General features: G+C 40.0%; 3 protein-coding genes, 1 long non-coding RNA gene and 1 pseudogene across 9 annotated transcripts in view; 3 read left to right on the top strand and 2 right to left on the bottom strand.

Moving 5' to 3' along the window:
• The window catches only part of LOC311628227 (uncharacterized protein), a 50,496-nt gene extending 37,258 nt beyond the window's left edge, over positions 1-13,238 (top strand). For all 5 annotated transcript variants that reach the window (XM_084895272.1, XM_084895269.1, XM_084895273.1 and 2 more), the window contains 3 exons: positions 102-383; positions 3,333-3,444; positions 6,815-13,238. In XM_084895272.1, coding sequence (XP_084751398.1) covers positions 102-383; positions 3,333-3,444; positions 6,815-7,595 — 1,175 coding nt within the window. In that variant the 3' untranslated portion in view covers positions 7,596-13,238. The remainder of the gene's footprint in view (positions 1-101; positions 384-3,332; positions 3,445-6,814) is intronic.
• Positions 1-17,165, bottom strand: part of LOC311628228 (tigger transposable element-derived protein 1-like) — a 457,475-nt gene extending 440,310 nt beyond the window's left edge. The window contains exon 1 of the mRNA XM_084895274.1: positions 15,786-17,165. The gene's annotated coding sequence lies outside the window, so the exon portion shown is untranslated. The remainder of the gene's footprint in view (positions 1-15,785) is intronic.
• LOC311628242 overlaps positions 1-24,899 on the bottom strand; it is a 1,314,020-nt gene extending 1,289,121 nt beyond the window's left edge. Inside the window, exon 1 of the long non-coding RNA XR_014795984.1 lies at positions 24,854-24,899. This is a non-coding gene — a long non-coding RNA (uncharacterized lncRNA). The remainder of the gene's footprint in view (positions 1-24,853) is intronic.
• Positions 7,866-13,238, top strand: LOC311627519 (DDB1- and CUL4-associated factor 13-like; the record flags this gene model as incomplete). Its single annotated transcript, XM_084894031.1, is given in 4 exon segments — positions 7,866-7,907; positions 9,301-9,675; positions 9,679-9,696; positions 9,700-13,238. Coding segments are annotated over 4 exon segments (768 nt in total). The 3' UTR covers positions 10,033-13,238.
• On the top strand, positions 11,276-13,238 carry LOC311628234 (DDB1- and CUL4-associated factor 13-like; annotated as a pseudogene). The gene has a single exon. The product of its transcript is annotated as a DDB1- and CUL4-associated factor 13-like (transcript).
• Positions 24,900-25,190: the final 291 nt, after the last annotated feature.

The following is a 25,190-nucleotide window of genomic DNA, read 5'->3' as shown; positions in this document are numbered from 1 at the left end:
CACTGAGTTCTAGTCAGCAGCAAAAACTCTTCATAAGAGGGGGAGGGATATAATTTCAGGAAAATGAGCTTAGGATATGACCTCTCTCTTCCTCTTCCCAGCTCTCGGCTCACATCCTCAGTTCCATGTGGAACTCACCGAGTCCAGACAAATGCAAATAGTGTGCAAGTCAGAGGGCTGGTTCCCTCAGCCAACGGTCCAATGGATGGACTCTGAGGGAAGAGAAATTCCAGCTGAGTCTGAGACTCACACACAGGACAAAAGTGGCTTGTTCCATGTAACAACATCACTGCTCCTCAGTGAAACTTCTCAGAAGAATCTGATATGTTCTGTCTGGAACCCTGTTCTGAATCAGAAAAAGGAAGAACAATTGTCCATAGCAGGTCAGTTTTCTCTCTCCCCTCACTGCTAACATCCATGGTGGCGGCAACTCTCAGCATATAAGCTTAGTTCTGCTTTCTACATCACACCCACACACACCAATCTTGCTGCCAGAACTCAACTTCCCTCCTCTTTTTTCTAACTTCTCCCATTCTTTCCTGAGTAATTTTCCAGTCTTCACCTTTTAACCTTGCAATGGAACAGGGCCTTCTTATCTTAGTCCATTCAGGCTGGTATAACAAAATATCACAGACTATTGTAGATAGCTTATACACAACAAAAATTTATTTCTCACAGTTCTGGAGGCTGCAATTTTGTGATGAAGGTGTCCACATAGTCAGGTTCTGGTAAAAGCCTTCTTTTGGGTTGCAGAAAGCCAACTTCTTCCTGTGACCTCACATGGTAGAAAGTTCTAGGGAGCTCAAGTAGGGTATGGGGTGGTCTCTTTTTTAAGGGCTCTAATCTCATTCATGAACTCACGACCACAAATTGGTCATTTGGGATTTCAATATATGATTGTTGAGGAGACAGAAACATTCAAACCAGAGCTCTCTTCACCAGGAACCATTTCCATAATTCCTCCTTCCTAGTTCTCCAACAGGCCCATCTCTCCTGGTTCGCATTTTACAATGTTTCTCCTCAGCCTTTTTTATGTTCTCTTCTCCCTCTACCTATATAAAATTTTGCAAAAATGCTATGACCATAAACATGCAGTTATGGTTTTGAGATATATATATATATATATATATATATATATATATATATATATATATATATACTAGATGCCTGATGCATGAAATTTGTGCACAGCAGAGGGGGTCCCCTCAGCTCAGACTGCACCTTCTCTAATCCAGGACCCCTCAGGTGATGTTGTTATGGGATTGGGCCTGAACCAGCAGTCTTATATCCCTCTCACAATTCTGGACCGCTGGATCCTAATGGCTCACCTGCCTGCCTGCTTGGTTGCCCCTAACTGCCTTTCCTGCCAGCCTGGTTGCCCCAAACTGCCCTCCCACATACTGCCGGCCATGTCACCCCCAACTGCCCCCTCCTTCTGGCCTGATCACTCCTAACCGCCCCCCACCGCTGACCTGATCACCCCTTACTGTCCCTCCTGTGAACCTTGTCACCCCCCAACTGCCCCTCATGCCAGCCTAGTTGCCCCTCACTGCCCCTCCTGCCAGCCTAATTGCCCCCAACTTCTCCCTCTGCTGACCTGGTCACCGCCACCTGCACCCCACCCACCGGCCTGGACAACCCTAACTGTCCCCACCCCCAACAAGCCTGGTCACCTCTTACTGCCTGCCCCTGCTGGCCTGTTCGTCCCCCATCACCTTAGATTACTTCAAGTCCAAGGTGACAGTTCATCTAATACACTAGCATTTCAGCTCTATAAATGCCATATTTCCACCATTATGTATTCTTCCATGCACTTATCCTACAAATATTTATTGAGCAACTTTGTGGGACAACACAATGTTTAACACTGAGAAGGCCATAATGGCTAAGACCTAGTCTATACTTATCAATTATATACTTTAGTAGGAGGAAAAGGCTGTGCAAATGAACAAACTTTTAGGGCTGGACAATACCTGCCTTGTTCACTATGGTATCACTAACACTAACACTATCACTGCATGTGGCAACTATGAGGAATTCAATACATATTATTTGAACGAATTAAACTCAGTTATAATACAACATATGGAACAAGCAGAGGATGCCATGAAAACTCAAAGAGATAGGTTATGGAAAGGGGTAGAGAATAGTTCAAAGTGCAACTTCAAAAATATTAAAAACATAATTCTCATAAAAATACATAGAAATCAGGGGCCATAATTTTAATTAATTCATAAGTGAGAAAAAGAGTAGATAACATAATTGATTCAAAATTAATTACAAAATTCAGTCCTACAATAAGACTGCTAAGTTCATGGGACAGCTACAGGTAAATAAAACCATAAAAAACCTTTATTTTCCTAAGTCAGATGATCATTAAATTTATTAGATAATGTTTTAGCATATTATTAAAAAGACATGGAATTTGTTTTTGCCTTATTTCCGTATTCTAGTAACTTTTTCTAACAAAAGCTTTTTTAAAATATATTTTATTGATTTTTTACAGAGAGGAAGGGAGAGGGATAGAGAATTAGAAATATCACTGAGAGAGAAACATTGCTCAGCTGCCTCTTGAACACTCCCTACTGGGGGTGTGCCCACAACCAAGGTACAGGCCCTTGACTTGACTCAAACCTGGGACCCTTCAGTCCCCAGGCTGACGCTCTATCCACTGAGCTAAACCTGTCAGGGCAAAAGCTTTTTTGAGGTAATTTTGCACCTGCTGACAAAATAGTGAATAGAAGTTGTCCAGTAGGGATGGTAAGGGGAAAGGCGACAAGTGCTCCAGGAATGGGGACAGTGCACAGACCCACTTCACTTCAGTCGCCCACTGCCAGTATCACACGCGGTCTTGATCCAAAAATGAACATGTTTCAGTTCTAAAACTTTAAATCCCAATGTCTCACTTTTTGAAAACAACTTCTAATTCTTTAAACTTTATACTTTACCTCTTTTTACACAGTCTTTTCAGTCTCTTAGCGACCTCTGGTCCCTTGATTCTGTCATTCTATGCCAGGCTACCAGCTCCAGCCTCATCTAAACCCTATGTACTACTTCCCTGATTTACTATTTTGTCAATTTTCTGTTGTATTGCTACTCTCCCATGGAAGAAATGACTTTATTTGCTTATTTATTTTCTGAACAAGTAACCTAAGATAATATTTCAATGGAGGCTTGAATTTACTAATTAACCATAATTTGGGAGGGAAATGGAAATAAAGGGAGGAATCACAACATATTACTGTTAGAGGGAACACAATTGGGGAATGACTAAGACGTGAATGTGGGAACAACTCTCTTGAGAAAGTGACTGTGAGACATCTGTTTTTCAGTTGCTGAGCCCATCAGAGCAACAATCACTAGAAGAGTGGGTATACTTTTGGCAGCATTTCTGATACTCCTGACTTCCATCAGACTTTATTTGAAAATCCCGCTCAAAAACAGGTAAATGTAGCCTTTTTTCCCCCAATATACAAATATCTCTTCTCATAGATATCTGTCCTTCCCTTTCTGCTTAGGAACAATATCAAAATCAGCAAAGTTCTATTCAGAGGAAGTCACAACAATGAGACTCTGATACCTCAACCATAAAATATGGAAAATAAACTTTATAAAATTTCTGTGTGGATTGAAAGAAATGCTATACATTAAGCATTCTTGCTTGTATTAACACAAGAACATTCAACAAAAGTCTATCCTTATTATTAATAATGTTAAAGGAGGCCGAAGCCGGTTTGGCTCAGTGGATATAGCGTCGGCCTGCGAACTGAGAGGTCCCAGGTTAGATTCCGGTCAAGGACATGTACCTTGGTTGTGGGCACATCCCCAGTGGGGACTGGGCAGGAGGCAGTTAATCGATGATTCTCTATCATCGATGTTTCTGACTCTCTCTCTCTCTCTCTTCCTCTCTATAAAATATCAATAAAATATATTTTGTTAAAAAAATAATAATAATGTTAAAGAAGAAGAAGGATGAAGAAAGGGATGAAAGATGATGAAAGGACAAATATTCATGATACATTCAATATACATGAGGCATATGAAGCACTCATTTATGAGGACTTAAATTGACCACCCATAGGTACTACTCATTTTGATATCATACATATTTTGCCTAAGAATATGGGTAAAACTTAGTTACTCAGTAGGCCAACAAAGAGCTACAACTATGCTGGGTATACTTGTCCTGTATTATGTGCATTGGCCCTAGATAACTCAATACAGTGCCCCTCTGTTCAAGATTCTTTAGTCTTCAAAACCACACAATCAGCAAATAGAATTGATGAAAAACAGGACATATGAATACAGCTCAACACAGGATTTGCATGGTATTCTTGCAAACTCTCCTAAATGTGTTGATCTAAATCATCTCTTTCTCTTGGCTTCTTGCTGTACTTTAAATTGATTCAATAGACTCTGTATTTTGAACTTTTTAACTTGGCAATTGTTTAAAACATTTTCCTATTACTTTTTTAATTTGTAAGGAGCTATAGTAATGTCCTCTCATTCCTAATATTAGAATTTTGTGTGCTTTATCTTTCTTTCTTGTTCAGTTCAACTAGAAATTTATCAATTGTATCAATCTTTTCAAAGAACTATCTTTTGATTTCATTGAAATAGTCTTTCATTGACTTTTGTTCTTAATTGAATTAAATCCTTCATCCTTTGGGCTTAAATTGCCCTTCTTTGCTAATTTCTTGAGGTAGATGCTTCTTAAGTCATAGTTTTTAAACTTTTCTTTTTTCCTTATGTAAGTATTTAAATATTTAATACTATGAATTTCTTTATAGAATGGTATTAAGCTAAATGTAACAAGTCAGGCATAAAAAGACAAATACCATATGATTTCACTTATATTTGGAATTGAAAGAACAAAATAAATAAACAAACAAAACAGAACCAGACTCATTAATATAAAGAACAAACTGATGTTTGCCAGATAGAAAGGTAGTTGAATGGATGGGTAAAAAAGGTGAAGGAACTAAGAAGTACAAATTGTTAGTTACAAAATCGGCACAGGAATGTAAAGTGCAGCATAAGGAATACAGTCTATAATAACTATATATGGTGTCAGATGGGTACTAGATTTATGGGGGTGATCCCTTCATACGTTATATAAATGTCTAACCATTATTAATGCTGTACACCTGAAACTAATATAAAATAATATTGAACTTCAAAAAAAATTTTTAACATTGCAGCTATCAGAACCTCACATTTTAGATGAGCTTGTAAACAAATTAGAATATTCCACAGTAGTTGACCAATTCTCTCTAATACCCATAACTATCATTTAAAATTCTATCATTAAAAAAATCTTTGAGCCCAGTTCAAAATAAAGTGAACAAAATGTACAAATAAAACATCCTCTAGATATTGCTTTAGCTGTATCTCATGAATTGAAATGTAACCCAGATACATGCCCTTGACTGTGAATCAAACCCAACACCAAGGGCCGATGTTCTAACCACTGAACAAAATGGCCAGGGAATGTATTGTATTTTTTTTTTATTCAGTTCAAACATTTTCTAATTTCCTTTTGATTTTTATAAATGTGTTAATTTCCATCTAACATAATTACCCTTCTACCTAAAGAAACTGTAACATATCTTCTGTGTGTGTATGCTGATAACAAATTCTCATGGCTTTTATTTGCCAAAGAAGCCTTCCTTTCCATTTTCTTTCTTTTCTTTTCTTTTCTTTTCTTTTCTTTTCTTTTCTTTTCTTTTCTTTTCTTTCTTTTTTTTTTTTTCTTAAGACTATTTTCACTGGATATAGAGCCAGTCTAGAGTAGCTTTTACTGTTAAAGCTAGTTTAGTCCTATTCCTGTCAATCTTTCTGGGCTCTCTACTAAAAAGCAGGGTATCTCCACACTGGCTAGTTGGAACTCTAATGTTAGTGCTTTGGTTCTGTGTGAGCTCTGAGGATTGTCCAGTTAAAGTTTCTATTGGTACTTTGCCTCACCTCATATATAGCACAGTATTCAGCAACCAGTTCAGAAAAACCCCTGTGCAGATTTCTGGAGCTTTCTCTCTCTCTGCCTAGCTTCCTTTGCTCTGGTATTCTTGTCCAAAAATCCTACCCCCTCTACCTATCTGAACTCCGATCCTTGTCTCTTCATCTTCACAAGGCAGTTCTGTCCACGAGATTCTCTTCTCTGCTCTTCAGTCTAGAAATAGTCTCAACACAGTAGGTTGGAAAATTATATTGTTGCTCTTTGCTGCAGGATCATAACCCTGTGAAGCTATTATTTAATGTCTGAAACAGTTTTAAAATATATTTTATCTGATTTCATTAGTGTTTATGCCAGGAGGGCATGTCTAGTCCCAGTTACTTCATTATAGCTGGAAGTATAGATGGAAATATTCCTTTGACTTCTGGGACCCTATTAAAGGTTATCCTGCCCTCAGAGCCTGCCCAAGAAACTAAGGGAAAGAGCTTAGGAAGGCCAAACACAAAGTGAGAGGCAGGCTGTCATGGGCCCTGAGCAGCCAGGCACTCCTCCCAGGAGTAGGCTGAAGTAAAGGAGGTGCCTAAGACAAAACATTTAGGGAGACACTAACTCAGATTTATGTAAATGCTGCCCCTGTTCTTGCATGACACTGAGAATAAGCATCTCCTTATGCTTTACATCACCTGCCTACACTAGTCCCAGCTCTGCCCTGAGCATGCTTGCTAAGTGTGCAAAGAATGCAATGCCCGGGGTTCCCTTTACTTGCATCATTTCTCAAATCCACGCTTGCAGTGATCAACCTTAAGAAATGAAATAATTTCTTTTCTGAGCAAAAAGCAAACTTGTTTCCTCATGTTATAGAAGCCGTAAACAGCAGAACGACACCCACCATCACATCTGGCAGTCCATCCCTCCTGTGACCAGGGACTATGCCGCAGCCCCTGCTGATCACGCGGAATTCTACGCTGAGTCCGACGCCGAGGGCACCAGTGCCAATGCCCCCGGGCCTGCCATCTTGGCCTACACCTGTGTTGCTGCCACCAACCCTGACCAGGACGGTGCCAGTGTGGACCCACCCAGGACCGCCCTTGGCAATGTTGCCATTGGAAGAGACACCCACAAGGCCACAGATGCTGACCTTGACCCAGAAGCTGCCTGTACCTACCCACCTAGGACAGCCCCTACCACCCAAGAGGACCAAAATACCAACCTTGACCAAGATGGTGCCAGCGCCCACCTGCCTGGGGCTTCCCTCCACAACCCCACCCCCAAGGTCACCAACGCTGACCTTGACCCAGAAGTCGCCTGCACCTACCTGCCAGGGGTGGCCCTAGCCGAGGCCTATGACACCCTCTACTCCAACACCTCCAAATCTCCTGCGAAGGTTCTGTTCTGGTCCAAATATGACCCTGAGAAGAAGGTGGAACTCCGCGGCAGTAAGGAGAGATTCACCGACCTGTCCATCAGTCCCTATTTGCAGGAGGGTCCTGAGGGAATTGTCCAGTGCAAACTCACGAATAAGCTGCAGCCAGGCTCAGTCTCCAGGATCAACCACCCCATGCAAAACAGGCACCTGCTAGAAAACCTCTCCAACTTCAACATAGTCACCTATGAACCCCGGGGAGCGGTTCCAGGCCAGTGACCTGTTTGAGAGAGGGAACATGAGGCCAGGGCAGGTGTCTCCCCAGCTCAGGCTCTGGTTAAGACCAATGGGCTGCATGTGGTGAGGACATTAGCATCAACTTCGCAGAAAAGCAGCAGCAGAGCACCCATGATGCCACCTTGAAGGTGAGCCAGCACATCATGGGGCTCCAGAGGGGCACCAACAAGTGTACCAGCCATTCAGCCATGATGCCATGTGGCATGAGAAGGCACCCTTGTCTGCCTCCCCCAAAATCATGTCCTTCCACCCATGGGCCATGCAACTATCTGCCTGCCAAGGGCCACCATTAAGGTAAGGAACATTCAAACCTGTAAAGACTTTCGATGAGTTTATTTGCGCTAAACTGTCAAAAATTGCCAGAAGCAGAATCTCAATAGATTCAGATAATGCTCCGGATAATGGCAGTTCTTCACCTTGTTGTATATCAAACAAGCTAGTCCCCGAGGCTCTCACCATTTACAACCCCAAACCCAGGTGCCTATAATCCTGTCTCAGGGCTCAGAGGCTTCTGACCCTGCCCTGTGAGAATTAACAGGCAATCTTTTCTGTCAAAGGGAGGAGTTTAGGCCGCCTCCATTTTGGCTCCCTGACTTGCTGCTCCCCTGGGGGTGGCCATTTTGAAATGGCAAAAGTCAACCCCTCCCTTTTTCCTTTAAATTAGCCAATCACACAAGACTGGGAGCCTAAGTCTTCCAATCAAGAGTGAGGGACAGGGAATAGCCTGGTGGGCTCCTGTCAAGGGGGTCTGAGGCCCTGGAAGGGCCTGGGACCACAGTTCAGTGGGCCCCCTGCAGCTGCCACCAAAGCACAAAACACAGGTGCCTCATTCTTGTGCCAAACTCCACCTGGGCCGCCAGGCAACCTTCCTCCTCTTGTGCCTGTGGTCACAGGGACTGCTGGCTCCCCCAGGCCTGAGGTCCTGGTCCCTAGGAGCCCTCCACTGATTCCTGTGAAAATTAAGGGCCTGGTTCATTACCTTTCGGATGAAGATGGATAGGCCTTTATACAAGTCAGAGCCAGAGGGTGTGAGACTCACAGCCCACAGGAGTCATGGACCTGGGTCTCCCTGCAGTCCCCATCCTAGACTCCTGAAAAGCAGGGCCCCTTTGCTCTCAAACCCATGGTCTAGCGACAACGTGCCTTCCCTGTGGTCATGGGCACCCAGGACCCCAGGGAGCTGTCCCTGGCCTGATGAGTCGGTACGACAGGCCTCTTCACATGTTACATGTGCAATAAATGGGACAGATGCCCCCACAACCTGAGCAACAGGCCATAGGTGAGCCCCATCACCCACCCAGCTAGCCTGGGGAGGACCCTTGCCCTGCTCCTGGTCCCTGAGAACCAGTGGGCAGAGGGCACTGTTCTGGCACTCCCATATGTGTGCCCCTCAAGTGTCCCAGCTGGCGTCCCCTTAACCCTCATTAACCAGTCACTGCATCCCTCAGTGTTAACCTGTCAGGCCCTGAGGGAGTTTCTTTGTCATTGGCATGAAGACCTATGGGTGTCTCCTCTGCCATAATGCCTCATGGGTGTTCATGCCTTCCAGTATTGTAAAGTGTATGCAGTGTGTAAATGAATGTTCCATACACCCTGAGTACAGCAGAGTTCTCTGCTCCCTCAATATCTCTATCCAGAGTATAATGAACTATTAACCTTGATTTTTTTATGTAAAATAAAGTGAGAGGGAAAGTACCTGGAACCCAGAGGGAAAGGCTCATGGAGTGGGCGAGCATTGGAAGCCAAGATAAAGGTGAAGATGCTGAGCCTGAACCCAGACAACTATGTCCACAAAACCAAGTTGGACTTACAGAGAGTTCCAAGAAACTGTGATCCTACCTTAAATCCTTTGGAGGTCCCTCGAGAATACTTAAGAGCTTTAAATGCTACCAAACTGGAATGCACATTTGCAAAACCATTCCTTGCTTCTCTGGATGGTCACCGAGATGCAGTCAATCGTTTGGCAAAGTATCCAAGGAGTCTGGCTACTGTCCTTTCTGGGGCATGTGATGAAGAGATCAGAATTTGGAACTTGACCAAACAAAACTGTATCCGTACAATTTAGGCACATGAAGGTTTTGTATGAGGAATATGTACTCGTTTTTGTGGGAGTTCGTTTTTTACTGTTGGTGATGACAAAACGGTGATGCACTGGCAAATGGATGGACCAGGTTTTGGAGAAGAGGAAGAGTCATCACATACAATATTAGGAAACACAGTGTATACAGGAGCTGATCATCACTGGAAAGAAGGAAATTTTGCCACATGTGGACAGCAAGTAGACATTTGGGATAAACAGAAAACCAGTCGTTTACGTTCAATGACCTCGGTATTTGACAGTATAAGTACTGTTAAATTTAACCCAATTGAGATATTTCTCTTGGAAAGTTGTGCTTCTGACAGAAATATCCATCCATAGTGGCCTGGTGCATGAAATTTGTGCACAGGGGTTGGGGTCGGGGGAGAAGCGGGTCCCTCAGTTCGACCTGCACTCTCTCCAATCTGGGACCCCTCGGGGAATAATGGGCAGTTGGACATCCCTCTCACAATCCAGAACTGCTGGCTCCTAACCACTTGCCTGCCTGCCTGATTGCCCTTAACTGCTTCTGCCTGCCAGCCTGATCATCCCTAACTGCTCCCCTGCTGGCTTGATTGCCCCTAACCACCTCTGCTCTGCCCCACATTCAGGACCCAACATTCCCTCCTCCATCCAACCAAAGGCACCCGGGATCCAGGCTTCCCTCGCTCTGGTAAGCCAGAGGCACTCAGGCCAGCTGCAGCCGCAGGGAATGGTGGGCAGGTGGCTTTGCCTGGGAGGCAGCTGCAAGTACTGGCACCCAGGACCACAGGGTGGGCAGCTTCTCCATTTCCCAGGCCACAGCCATCCACAGGTACTGGTGCCTGGGACTATGGGGTGGTTGGTTTCTCCATATACCAGGCCATAGCCAGCCACAGGTGCTGGCACCTGGACCGCAGGTGGATGGCTTCTCCATCTTCCCTCAGATGCAGTGTGGGTGACTTCGCTGGCTGCCTGTGGCCTTGGATCATGGGGCAGGTGGCTTCTTCATCTCCCGGGCACCAGCCTGCCTCAGGTGCTGGCACCTGGTTTCTCCGACTCCCCCAGTACATGGGGCAGGGAGACATGAGGCTTCTGTAGCTGGCTGTAGCCTGGGATCATGGGGCAGGTGGCTTCTTCATATCCTGGCCCTCAGTCAGCCTCAAGTGCTGGTGCCCGACTTCTCCGACTCCCATAAGCCTGGAGCAGCTGCTGGGCAGGGGCCATGCCATCTTTGTCAAATTAATTTGCATACTCACTCGTGATTGGCTGGTGGGCATTGCGGAAGTATACTCAATTTACATCTTTCTCTTTTATTAGTGTAGATAGAATAATATGCAAACTGGTCAGGACATTGTCACATAATGACCAATTAGCAGGCTGCATGTGAAGAAGAAGCAGATGAGCAGGGACTTGCACTGCCTGGGACATGAGGCTCAGCAAACCCCCCCTCCCCCCAGGCCAGCCTTGAGGGGACTTCAGGCTCATGTTCCCGCCCCCAGCAAGAGGCCTAGGGTGGTGAGGCTTATGCTCCCGTCCCTGGCAATGGGCCCATGATGTGAGGCTCACATCCTGCCCCAAGCAAAGGGCAAATAACAATATTAAAATGTTTCCTCTAATTAATTCCCTGTTAATGTGCACAGTTTTATGCAGTGGGCCACTAGTAGTACTATGTGATATGAGGCAAGCTACTCCTCTAAAAACGATCATCTTAGATATGAGAACAAATACAATTTGTTGGAACCCTATGGAAGCCTTCATTTTTACCGCAGCAAATGAAGATTACAATTTATATACTTTTGATATGTGTGCACTGGACATTCCTGTGATGGTGCACATGGATCACGTGTCTGTGGTGCTGGATGTGGATTACCCTCTCCCACTGGGAAAGAGTTTGTGTCCACTAATTTTGATAAATCTACGCGAAAATTTGCTGTGCACAAAAGTAGAAACAGGGAAGTATATCACACAAAGATAATGCAACATGTTATTTGTGTAAAATGAACTTCTGATAGCAAGTACCTTATGTGAGGAACTGATGAAATGAACATTCCTCTGTGGAAAGCTAATGCTTCTGAAAAATTGGGTGTGCTTATATCACAAGAGAAAGCAGCCAAAGATTATAACCAGAAGTTGAAGAAGAAATTTCAACATCATCCTCATAAAAAATGTATTACTCATCACCGCCATCTACCAAAACCAATCTGCAGCCAGATTCAAGAACAGCACATCATGAGAGAAGCTCACAGAGGGAAGGAAGTGAATCATCTCAAGCATAGCAAGCCTGGATCTGTGCCCATTGTGTCAGAGAACAATTGTGAAATAATATTTGGTATTCCTGCCAATACTCGCTTTATAATTATTTGTTACATTTTGATTTGTAAACTCTACAAATAAAAATACAGTTAATCCTTGAACAACATGGATTAGAACTGGCTAGATCCACTTACATGCAAATTTTTTTTTCAATAAATATACAGTTATTTCTTTGTATTCCTGGGTTGTGCCTCCATGCATTCAACCAACCTTGGATCAAAACAGTATTTTTTCCTTGAGGTTGGGACTCTGTGAATGTGTAGGGCCGACCCAAGTAATATGTGGATTTTCGACTGCTCATGGGATCAGCACCCCAAACCCCACATTGTTCCAGGGATCAGCTGTACTAGCTCTAGTATAACAGATGGTTCAGTTATATGTGTAGAGCTTTACCATTGCTCATTTTAGCCACCCTGAAAAATTACTTGTCAAAGGTGGTCTGGTTGATAAAACTATGCAACATTTGATTCTTGATCTGCTTTCTTATTTCCCTGAAGAATACAGAGTACTTGCAAACTAACTTATTTTTTTCTGTTAGAAATTTTCAAATATAATTTTACACTCAGATCTATTATAGACACTGTGCATTTAAATTTACATTTAAACCAAACATATTTTGTATTATCTTTAATATTACCTTTAATAATTATTGCAATGATTCTAAGATTTTGCATAGCATATAAAAAAATTATGTCAGTACATTTTAAAATTGAATTTATTTTCTGTACTTTACATTTGGCTTTTTTAAGCTTTTAAGATCAGCCTGCATTTATGTAACTTTCATAAATGATAATAATTATAATTATGATCAAGTCAAAATGATAAAACATCCTTTTTTCAGGAAAAAAAGGGGGGGTGACAGAAAATGTTTGTCAAGCATAAAATACAGAGTAGACCTCCCACTCACTGTGCATTTGCTCCCAGACCCTGTGCCTGCGCACCCTCCTGCAGGAGTAGATATTTGCCTTGTTGTCTGGTTCCTGAGTATCTTTTGTTTTCTGCTAGGATCCCTGGTTTTGGGGAGGCTCACCTCATTTCTAACCCCTCCCCCCAGCCCAAATGACTTGTAACCTGTAATGCTTATACCGTGCCTGATTTCCCATGCCTGTAATTCCTACTTTCCCACATAATCTTTGTCCTTCTACCCAGTGTAAACAGCTGGCTCATGGGGAGAGGGAGAGCAGAGTTTTGTGGATGACCTGCTGCTCTCCCATACTACCAGCATTATTGGAATAAACGTTTATATGATTCAACCCTGTCTCTGCTTAATTGGTTGAAGTAGTAGCAGGAAGCCTGGACCCCTTGGTTGTTTGTGTACAAAAGGAGATGTAAGTGCGTTACATGAAACCCATTGTTGATAGATTAGGGAGGTCTGAGAAAAAAATTCAGGGAAATCCTCTGGGACTGGATAAAAAGTAAAATGATAGACACGTGCATCTTTTACATAGGCGTGTTCAGGATAGTTAACAGTCAACAATTAACAAGATAACAATAACAATGAGGGATTCTGTGGTCTCCACCATGACACCCTGGCACATTGGTGTGCTCTGAGAGGTCCAGAAAAAGGGAAGTTACAAGTTACCCTACATTCCTATCAGAGATGCCTCATTTCACTTTGGTCATACATTCTTGCTTCTCTATTTCTGTGGAACTGAAGAAACTGTTGCAAGATCATAGTAAGATGTTTTTTTTATCTTCCTCAAACACTCATTCTCCCTGTCTCTGGTATTGCATTTTTCTGTTTCTCTATTCTCTCTCCTCATCTGTCCCATTCCCAATATATGTCTCCTCCCTAACTTGTGTGTGTGTGTGTGTGTGTGTGTGTGTGTGTGTGTGTGTATAACTTTGAAGCCCATCTTTCTTTTGGTCCCCTAAAATGTTTAAGATCTCATCTCCTGGCAGAGGGTCTGGGACAGCAGAGCTCAGGAGTTTATAGGGAGAGGGGAACATTTTCAGGGAGTGTGAGGAGTTCATAATCAGTCACCCAGAACCAGTGACTACAGTTTCCAGTTGCAGGGACAAACACCATTCTAGATGTTTCTGTAAAGGTGATTTTTATTTTATTTTTCCCTTCATTTTTATTAAGGTATTATATGTGTACATACCTTACCAATCTCTACCCCCCTCCCCACTCCCAAACATGCCCTTCCTCCCCATAGTTTTCATCCGTTGGTTATGCTTATATGCATGTATATAAGTCCTTCGGTTGATCTCTTATCTCCCCCATATATCCCTACCATTCCCGCTGTAATTTGACAGTATGTTTGTTTCTTTACTGTCTCTGTATCTATCTTTTTATTCACCAGTTTATAATGTTCCTTATTATCCACAAATGAGTGAGATCATGTGGTCGTTTTCTTTCATTGACTGGCTTATTTTACTCAGCATAATGTTCTCCAGTTCCATCCAGGTCGCTGCAAATGATAAGAATTCCTTCTTTTTTATGGCAGCATAGTATTCCATTGTGTAGATATTCCATAGTTTTTTTATCCAATCATCTGCTGTTTCCAAATCCTAGCTATTGTAAATTGTGCTATGAACATAGTGATGCATATTTCCTTTCTGATTTGTGTTTCTGGTTTCTTAGGATATTTTCCTAAGAGTGGGATTACTGGGTCAAATGGGAGTTCCATTTACAGTGTTTTTTTTTTGAGGAAACTCCATACTGTTCTCCATAGTGGTTGCACCAGTCTGCATTCGCACTAGCAGTGCAAGAGGGTTCCTTTTTCTCCGCATCCTCACCAGCACTTGTCATTTGTTGATGATAGCCATTCTGACAGGTGTCAGATGGTACCACATTGTTGTTTTGATTTGCATCTCTCAGAAAATTAGTGACTTTGAGCATGTTTTCATGTGCCCCTTGGCCTTCCTTCTGTCTTCTTTTGACTTTTCAAAAGAAGTCAAATGGACCTTCTATTTTGGTCCATTGCCCATATTTTAATTGGATCATTTATCTTCCTTTTATTAAATTGTATAAGCTGTCTGTAGATGTTGGAGATTAAACCTTTATCAGTGATAACATTTGCAAATATGTTCTTTCATACAGTGGGCTTTCTTGTTGTTTTGTTGATGGTTTCTTTTGCTGTAAAAAACCTTTTTATTTTGATATAGTCCCATTTGTTTATTTTCTCTTTAGCTTCCATTGCTCTAGGGGCAGTATCAGCGAAGAAGTTCTTTCAGCATATGTCTGAGATTTTGCTGCCTGTAGATGCATCTAGCATTTTTATGGTTTCCTGTCTTACATTTAAGTCCTGTATCCATTTTGAGTTTATTTTTGTGTATGGTGGAAGTTGGTGATCTAGTTTCACTCTTTTGCATGTATCTGTCCAATTTTCCGCACACCATTTATTGAAGAGACTGTCTTGACTCCATTCTATGCTTGTGCCTCCTTTGTCAAATATTAATTGAGCATAGTGATTTGGGTTGATATCTGGGTTCTCAATTCTATTCCATTGATCTATATGTCTGTTCTTGTGCAAGTACCAGGCTGTTTTGAGAACAGTGGCTTTGTAATACAGCTTGAAATCTGGTATTGAGATCCCTCCTACTTTACTCTTCTTTCTCAGTATTGCTGTGGCTACTCGGGGTTTTTGTTGTTCCAAATGAACTTTTGAAAAGTTTTTTCTAGGTCAGTGAAATATGCCGTTGGTATTTTAATGGGAAATGCATTGAACCTATAAATTTCTTTGGGAAGTATGGACATTTTGATGATGTTGATTCTACCAATCCATGAACATGGTATGTTCTTCCATCTTTTTACATCTTCCTTTATCTCTTTTTTCAGTGTCGGGTAGTTTTACGCATATAGGTCTTTTACCTCCTTAGTTAAGTTTATTCCTAGATATCTTAGTTTTTTTGGTGTAATGGTAAATGGGATTGCTTTTTTAATCTCTGTTTCTGTAAATTCACTGTTGGTGTATAGAAATTCCATGGATTTCTTGGCGTTAATTTTTTATCCTGCTACATTGCCGAATGCATTTATTACGTCTATTAGTTTTTTGATGGACTCTTTTGGGTTTTTTATGTACAATATCATGTCATCTTCAAATAAGGACAATTTTACTTCTTCTTTTCCAATTTGGATGCCTTTTATTTCTTCTTCCTGTCTAGTTGAAATGGCTAGTACCTCCAGTGCTATATCAAACAGGAGTGGTGAGAATGGGCATCCCTGTCTTATTCCTGTTCTTAGAGGGAATAGTTTTAGTTTTTGCCCATTGAGTATGATGTTTGCTGTGGGTTTATCATATATAGCTTTTATTATGTTGAGATATGATCCTTATATTCCACCTTGTTGAGAGTTTTTATCAGGAAAGGGTGTTGGATTTTATCAAATAATTTTTCTGCATCGATTGATATGACTATATGATTTTTATCTCTCAATTTGTTTATGTGATGTATCACGTTTACTGATTTGTGTATATTGTATCATCCTTGCATTCCGGAATAAATCCTACTTGGCCATGGTGTATGATCTTTCTGATGTGCTGCTGGAGCCGATTTGCTAGAATTTTGTTGAGGATTTTGGCATGTATGTTCATGAGGGATATTCTCTTTCATTGTGTTGTCTTTATCTGGTTTTGGTATTAGGGTGATGCTTGCTTCAAAGAAGAAGTTTGGAAGTGTTCCTTCCTCTTGAATTTTTTGGAATAGTCTGAGTAGGATAGGTTTTAGTTCTTCCTTGAATGTTTGGTAAAACTCTCCTATGAAGCCATCTGGCCCTGGGCTTTTGTTTGCTGGAAGCTTTATGATGAATGTTTCAATTTCCTCCAAAGTCACTGGTCTATTGAGATTTTTAGATTCTTCCTGACTGAGTTTTGGAAGATTATGTGAAGGTGCTTTTAGATGTATTAATATTTAAATCAACAATCTATGTGTGAAGCTGACTGCTATCTATAATGAGGGTGGGGCTCATCAATCAAATGTCTTAAAAGATAGAGATCTCTCAAAAAGGAAGGAATTCTATATCCAGACTGCTTTCAAACTTAATACTATAATATCTACAGTGGATTTTACAAATACCTTCTAGAATTTTCAGCCTATAGCTACATCTGAAAATTTCAGAGTTGCCAATCCTCACAACAGCCACAAAAGGTAATTCTCTGGAAAAACATGACTAACATATGGGGTGATGGCTCTAAGTTGTATTTTTGAAGTAATGAAGAGGTTCTAAAATTTATTGCAGGGATGTCGGCACCGGTTTGGCTCAGTGGATAGAGCGTTGGCCTGCGGACTGAAGGGTCCCAGGTTCGATTCCGGTCAGGGGCATGTACCTTGGTTGCGGGCACATCCCCAGTGGGGGTGTGCAGGAGGCAGCTGGTCGATGATTCTCTCTCATCGACGTTTCTAACTCTCTATCCCTCTCTCTTCCTCTCTGTGAAAAATCAATAAAAACATATATTAAAATAATAATAACAATAATAATAATTATAATAATAAAATTTATGGCAGGGATAAATACACAATTCTATGCATAGAATATAAAGCATTGAATTATACACTTTTAAAGGGTGAATTGTATGGTATGTGAATTATATCTCAAATTGGTTAAAAATATCTACAATTTCAAAATATTTTAAGCTTATTAATTAAACTTATAAAGGTAACATCCAAGAAAAATGACTATAAAAGATGAAAGTTGTTTACTTGAACAGAAATTATAAATGAAACCTCAGCCATTATCTCTTCAAATATTTCTTGCCTGATCTCTCTCTCCCTACCTCCCTCCCTTTTGGGATTCTAATTACATACAAGTATTAGAGTTTAAAAAAAAAAAGTTCCTGATCTGGATGTTCTGTTTTATTTAGGGAAAGGGTGTTTTTTCACTCCTTCTGCTGTTTGCATTTCAGTTTAGATCATTTATCTTGACTGTGTTCAGTCTACTATAAGCATAGGAAAGTAATTCTTTATCTTAGATAGTACATTTTTATTTCTAGCCTTCTATCGTAATTTCTATCTTTCTGCTGAAATACTCCAACTGTTTTTGCATGTTGTCTATCTTTGCCACTAGAGCTTTTAGCATATTAATGATAGCTATTATTTGTATTCCTTCTCATTCTTTTTCTTTTGGTTTTTATTTGATTTTTTTAAATGCTGACATTTAAATGTTTATTATCATTAAGAAGCTTCTACTAACTATATTATCTGAGATTTTTTAAATTTTATTTTTTAATTACAATTTACATACAATATTATTTTGGATTAGTTTCAGGTGTACAACAAAGTGGTTAGACAATCATATCCTTTACAATGTGGTCCCTTCTTCACCCATAAATCAAGTACCTATCTTGCACCATACATAGTTACTACAATATTATTGACTATATCCCCTATGCTATACAGCCCTGTGACTAATTTTTTAGTACTTTTTAAACCCTTCACCTTTTTCGCCCAGGCCCCTAACACCCTTCCCCTCTGGCAATCACTAGTCTAATCTCTGTATCAATTGGTCTGTTTCCATTTTGTTTATTTTGCTCTTTGGATTTCACATATAACTAAAATGGTTGTATTTGCTTTTCACTGTCTGACTTATTTCACTCTAGATCCATTTATGCTATTGCAAATGGTAAGATTTCATTCCTTTTTATGGCTGAGCAATATTCCACCACTTTTTTATCTAGTAATCTCTTGATGGGCCTTTGGGTTACTTTCATTATAAGTAACTCTGCAATTAAAATGGGGTGCATATAATCTTTTGAATTATTGGTTCAGGTTTCTTCAGATATATACCCTGAAGGCAGTTCTGTTTTTAATTTTTCATATGTTTTCATTTATTTCAGAGAGGAAGGGAGAGTGAGAGAAAGAGAGAAACATCAGTGAGAGAGAAACATTTTTCAGCTACCTCCTAAACACTCCCTACTGGGGATTGAGCCAACAACCCAGGCATGTGCCCTGAATGGGAATGGAACCATGTTTTGTTGGTGCATGGGGTGACACTCAACCAACTGGCCAGGCCATTATTAATTATTTGGGGAACCTCCATACTTTTTTCCAAGTGCCTGCCCCAATCTGCATTTCCACCAACAGTGCACTAAGGTTCCCTTCTGACCATATCCATGCCAACATTTATTTTTTTATTTATTAGACATTCTGACAGGTATGAGATGATATCTCATTGTAATTTTAATTTGCAACTCTCTGCTGATCGGTGATGTTGATCATCTTTTCATATGTGTATTGGCCATTTGTATGTCCTTTCTGCATAAGTGTCCATTCAAGTCCTCTGCCTATTTTTTAATTGGATTGTTTGTGAGGACTTGAGGGTATTGAATTGTATGAGTTCTTTATAAATTTTGGATATTTACCTCTTATCAGGTAGATCATTGGCAAATATCTTCCCCCCACTTAGCAGGTTCTCTTTTCATTTTGTTGGTTTCCTTTGTTGTACAAACACTTGTTCATTAGATGTAGTCCTATTTCTTTTTTTGTTTGTTTGTTTGTTTGTTTGTGTCCCTTGCCCAATGAGTTATATCAGATAAAATATATATTGCTAAGAGGCATGTCAGGTTTTACTGCCTATGCTTCCTTCTAAGAGTTATATGGCTTGAGACATTTAAATCTTTGATCCATTTTGAGTTTATTCTTCTGTATGGTGTAAGAAAGTGGTCTAGCTTCATTTTTTTGCATGTATCTAATTTTCCCAATACAATTTACTGAATAAACTGTCTTAACTCCATTATATATTCTTTTCTCCTTTGTCATATATTAATTGACCATATGGGCATGAGTTTATTTCTGGGCTTTCCATTTTGTTTCATTGATCCATGTGTCTGTTTTTATAACCAGTGCCATGCTAGTTTCTGGTACTATAGTTCAATATCAGGTAGTGTGATACCTCCAACTTTGTTCATCTTCCTAAAGATTGCTATAGTTTCACATAAATTTTTAGATTATTTTTTCTAGTTCTGTGAAAAATGACATAGGTTTTTTATAGGGATTACATTAAATTTATAGATTGTTGAGGCAGTATGGATGTTTTAATTCTTCCTATCCATGAGCACAACATATGATTCTATTTATTTGTATTTTATTTTAATTCTTTCTTACAGTTTTCTGAGTATCAGGCTTTTTACCTCCCTGGTTAAGTTTATGCCTAGGTATTTTATTTTTTGAGGCAATTGTAAATAAGAATTTTTTCTTAGTTTCCTTTTCTAATAGTTTATTATTGGTGTACAAAAATGCAACTAATTTGCCCTGGCTAGTGTGGCTCAGTTGATTGGGTGTCACCTCATACACCAAAAGGTTGCTGGTTCAATTGCCTGTCAGGGCACATGTCTGGGTTTCAGATTCTATACCCAGTGAGTGTGCGGGAGGCAGCTGATTGACATCTAATTGATATTTCTTTCACACTCTCCCTTTCTTTCTGAAGTTATATTTAAAAAAAACATATATTCAAATACTTGTAAATATTTATTAAGTATCCTACTACTTTACTGAATTCACTCATCAGTTCTAGTAGTTTTTTGTTTTTTATAGAATCTTTAGGGTTCTTCTATATAGTATTATTTCATCTACAAATAATAACAGTTTTACTTCTTTCTTTAAATTTAGATGCCTTTTGTAGGGTGAGCATGGACTAAAAGAGGTCAATGGGGGGAATGGGAGACATATAATACTTTCCACAATAAATATTTTTTTGAAAATAAATTGGGTGCCCTTTATTTCTTCTTGTCTGATTGCTGTGGCTTAAATAAGAGTGGTGAAAGTGGGCATTTTTGTCTTGTTCCTGCTCTTGAGGGAAATGTTCTTAGATTTTCCCCATGGAGTCAATTGTAAGCTCAGGGTTTGTCTCATTTGGCCTTTATTATGCTGAGACATGTTCCCTGTATTAGCACTTTGCTGAGAATTTTTATCATAAATGGATGCTGGATTTGGAAAAAGCTTTTTATGCACCTACTAATATGATTTTTATCATTCATTTTGTTTATGTGATGTATTATATTACTTGATTTATAGATATTGTACCAACCTTGCATTCCAGCAATAAATCATGGTTAACTTAATATCCTGCTTGGTGGTTCCAAATTTTGGTCATTATCTTGTTTGGTTGTATTCACTGCTTTATTTCTTAATAATTCTTTTCTTGCTTTCTGCATATCTCATAATTTTTGACTGAATGGTGGACATTGTATGCAAAAGACCAGGATAAAATGAGAGAAGTAATATTTATACATGCAAATAGTTCACTTTTCCATATGTCAAGCCACTAGTGTGTGAGATTGAGGCCATTTAGTTAGTATTGAGCTGAGTGTGTTGGTCTTTTGTTGCTGTAACTGTGTGAAGTGCACCACAGACCACATTAAGCAGTTCTTAATGTGAGGTATGAGGTGTCAGGACTCTTTTTGAGTGTATACTTTCAGCTTTTAGCAGGCACTATCTAACTTTGTCACTCAAGGGGGGTCTCTGTTATTGATCTCAGAGTAGGCTGATATGGCTTGTTTGTTGTAACATGTTTTCTAAGGGTATTGGAAGTTCTTGGTTTTCTTGCTCCAGGCTCAATCTTAGACAAGCCCTATGCACTTGGACTACAGAAGTGGAACATTCTGAACATTTCTTCTCCTTCCCACTATGACAGGCGAACTCTGCCTTGTAGGTGCTCTTATATGGGTAAACTTCCTGCCCCTCCCTTAATGGAGAAAGGCATTCATTTTCTACACTGTGGGATCTCTACCTCAAGAGAGTTCCTACCTTTCACCACCAATAAAAGATTCTTTTACATTTACCCATTTCCCAGCAGAAATCCTATAAAAAGTTCAAAGAGTCTGGGAAGTGGATACAGCTCTGTGCCTATGTTCCAAGGGTTACTCTTCCTGAATTCCTGCCCTGCCTCTATCTTCTCATGAGCACTGGAGGATAACTGCAGAAAATGGCTAGTAAGGGAATATCAACCTTCCAAGAATTCCAAACTGTCCTACTAACACTTACTCAATCTTTATTAATTTATTAAAATCCAAGTCTTTCTTTCCTTCCTGTTTTTGTATTCTTCAACATAGAAAGAGTTCATGTGTCCTATCTACCTTTGGAGAGACCTGTCACTCTCTGGAACTCATTTCACCTTCTTGCCTCATTAGCTAGTTCTCTGAAGGGCTCTATGGTCTTACAGATCATCCTGATTTAACTGTTTGTTAAGGTGTAAGTGATAAGCTCTTGTGGCTTTTATAAATGGAAGCAGAACTTGGCATTTTCTAAAAAGCTGAAACTGGTGCCTGTCAGTCCATTCAACATTTGTATTACTTCTGGGTCCTGGGATACAAATGCTGCCAATTCCAATTCTCCCATAATCTCCACCACTGCTCCAGAAAATCTCTTGTCAGAGGTACCAGAAAGCATCATTTGTTGCACTCTCTGTCCACCTTGACTGTGCAAACAAGAGTATAGTTCAGGAATTCTATATGGCCCACCAAGGCTGTCCTAGTACATCCCTAGTCCCAGACCTACCTCTGCCCTGTGGCATGCTTCCAAGAATTTCCATAGCCTATGCCCTCTTCAGACATAGCTCTGGGCTCCAGAGAAGCTTGCTCTTAGGAATTCCAATCGTCCCTGCTTGTCCCAGGACTCTCAGTGGCTCATATCCACTCTGGCTTCAGCTCTGAACCTGAGCAGACTTTCCTCCAATGACTACCAGCCATTGGAGCTAGCTCCAACTACAACTCCTGCCTCTGAGGCTTGTCTCCTAGCCTGCCCCCAGACCATGCCCACTTCAGCTACAGGTCCAGGCTCTGGTACAACCTGCCCCTAGCACTTCCACCAGCTTTAGCTCCAGCTCCAACTGGCTTATCAAATTGGCCCTGGTGCAATATGTCCCAAAGTCTATGTGCAACCCATGCCACGTCCAGCTCCAGACAGCTGGCCAAAGACGCCTGGTACACAGAGTCTACAAAGGGGAAACTACTACACAAGGCCACTCTCAAGACTAGCAGTGGTGGCTGCTTTACCCAATTCATGAAAACAATCACTAAGAAACAACCAAAATTAGAAAATAGGGATATATATATTCCAAGCAAAAGAATGAAATAAAACCCCCAAAAAAGAACTAAGTAAATCAGAGGTAAGCAATGTACAGTTAAAGAGTTCAAAGCATTGATTATAAAAATGTTCAATGAGTGTGACTGGTATGGCTCAGAGATTGAGTATAGACTTTTGAACCAAGAGGCCACAGTTCTATTCCTGGTCAGGGCACATGCCTGGGTTTCAGGCTCAATCCCCACTGTGGTGTATACAGCAACTGATCAATGATTCTCTCTCATCATTGATATTTCTATCTCTATAGCCCTCTTCCTTCCTCTCTGAAACCAATAAATAATATATGTTTTTTTAAATGTTCAACAAACTTGAAAGAAGAACAGATAATCTCCGTGAGAACTTCAACAAATATACTGTGTGTCCCAAAAAAATGTCTACACACATATTATACATTATTAATTTCAATGGTTAAATCTGAAAATAAAGAAACATCAATTGACTATGAGCTCTTAAAGTGTGTATACATTTTGGAGCCACCCTGAATATATAGAAATTATTTATTTATGTAATATTCCATTTAATATTTTGTGCCACAGTTGACCATGTGTAGCTAAAACTTTGAAAAACAAAACTATAAATAAGGGAGAATTAGTGTAGTTCTTATTATTGAGCACTAGGGAGAAAAAGTCTCTTTACTAAATAGTGGTGGGAAAGCTTTTATGCAGTGAAGAAAATTATCAACAAGACAAAAAGGCAACATATTTGTAAATGATATATCTAAAAAGGGGATCATATCCAAAATACATAAACTAATCATACACTCAACATTAAAAAGTCTAATTTTAAAATGCACAGAGGATCAGCATATACATTTCTCCAAAGAAAACATACAGATGACAACAAACACATTACATATGCAAAAAAAAAAAAAAAAGTCTCAACCTTACAAATAATCAGGAAAATGCAAACTAAAACCACCTGTCAGATGTAATTATCAGAAAGACAACAAATAACAACTTTTGGCAAGGATGGGATAAAAAAAGAACCTTCATGCACTGTTGGTGGGATTGTAAACTAGTATAGCCACTATGGAAAAAATTAAAAATAGAACTACTGCATCATTGAGGAGCACACAAAACATACTTGGAAAGTTTGTAAGAAGGACATTCCAAGAAAAGGGAAGTGAGCAGAAGGCCGCCCACACTTTTATTGAAATTCCAACTTAGGGGAGTGCCTAAGGTGGTGCCCCTAATTATTCCTTGACCTTTCCAAACAAGTCTGTGTATGCATAGACCCTGGTGTTTTCTGGAATCTTCATGCTTAATTTTTGGGTGTCCTTGCTTAAAGGACACTACAAACACATGTGTCTTCCCAAGTTTACTTACTCTACTGATTACATCTAAAAGATAAACTTTATCTCAAACTGCTGCTACAATAAAAGCCTAACAAGACATGCAATCGAGGCTCTCTGGTTCCTTTAGCCAGGCAGTCCTTTAGCCCTCTTGTTCACATCAAAGCTTATGTTAGAGTAATCCATTCATTCATCACTCAGGGTCTGCTGGTCAGCATTGGCGTTGCATAATCCAGGAATTTCACTTCTGGTTATTTATGTGAAGAAAACAAAAACAATAATAATTCAAAACATATATGCACCCCTAGGTTCATTGCAGCATTGTTTACAACAGCCAAGACATGGAAGCAATTAGGTATCCATTGAGAGATGAATGGATAAAGAAGATGTGGTGTGTGTATATACATATAATGGAATATTACTCAGTCATAAAAAAGAATGAAGTATCCCAAATTGGAACAATATGGATGGACCTAGAGAGTATTGCATTAAGAGAAATAAGTTGAACAGATAAAGACAAATACCATATGATTTTACGTATGTGTGTAACCTAAAAACAAAACAAATAAACAAACAAAATGAAACAAAAAAAAAAAAAAACAAACTCATAGATAAAAAGAATAAACTGATGGTTGCCAGAAGGAAAACGAAGTAGGAAGAAAAAAGAAAAAGAAAATTCAGTCAGAGGAACAAAAGGAAAAAAATAATTTTAAAAATGAGGATACCTTAAAAGAACTGTGGAACAACATGAAACATAATAATAGCAGCATCATAGGCATACTAGAAGAGAAAAAAGTGAACAAGAAATATAAAACTTGTTTCAAGAAATAATGACAAAAAACTTCCCTAACCTGATGAAGGAAAAAGTCACACAAGTTCAGAAGCAGAGAGACTA

Source organism: Pipistrellus hanaki (genome assembly GCF_964339955.1).
Source record: "Pipistrellus hanaki genome assembly, chromosome: 9".
NCBI classification, from domain to species: Eukaryota; Metazoa; Chordata; class Mammalia; order Chiroptera; family Vespertilionidae; genus Pipistrellus; species Pipistrellus hanaki.
This window is presented reverse-complemented; position numbering and strand designations above follow the sequence as displayed.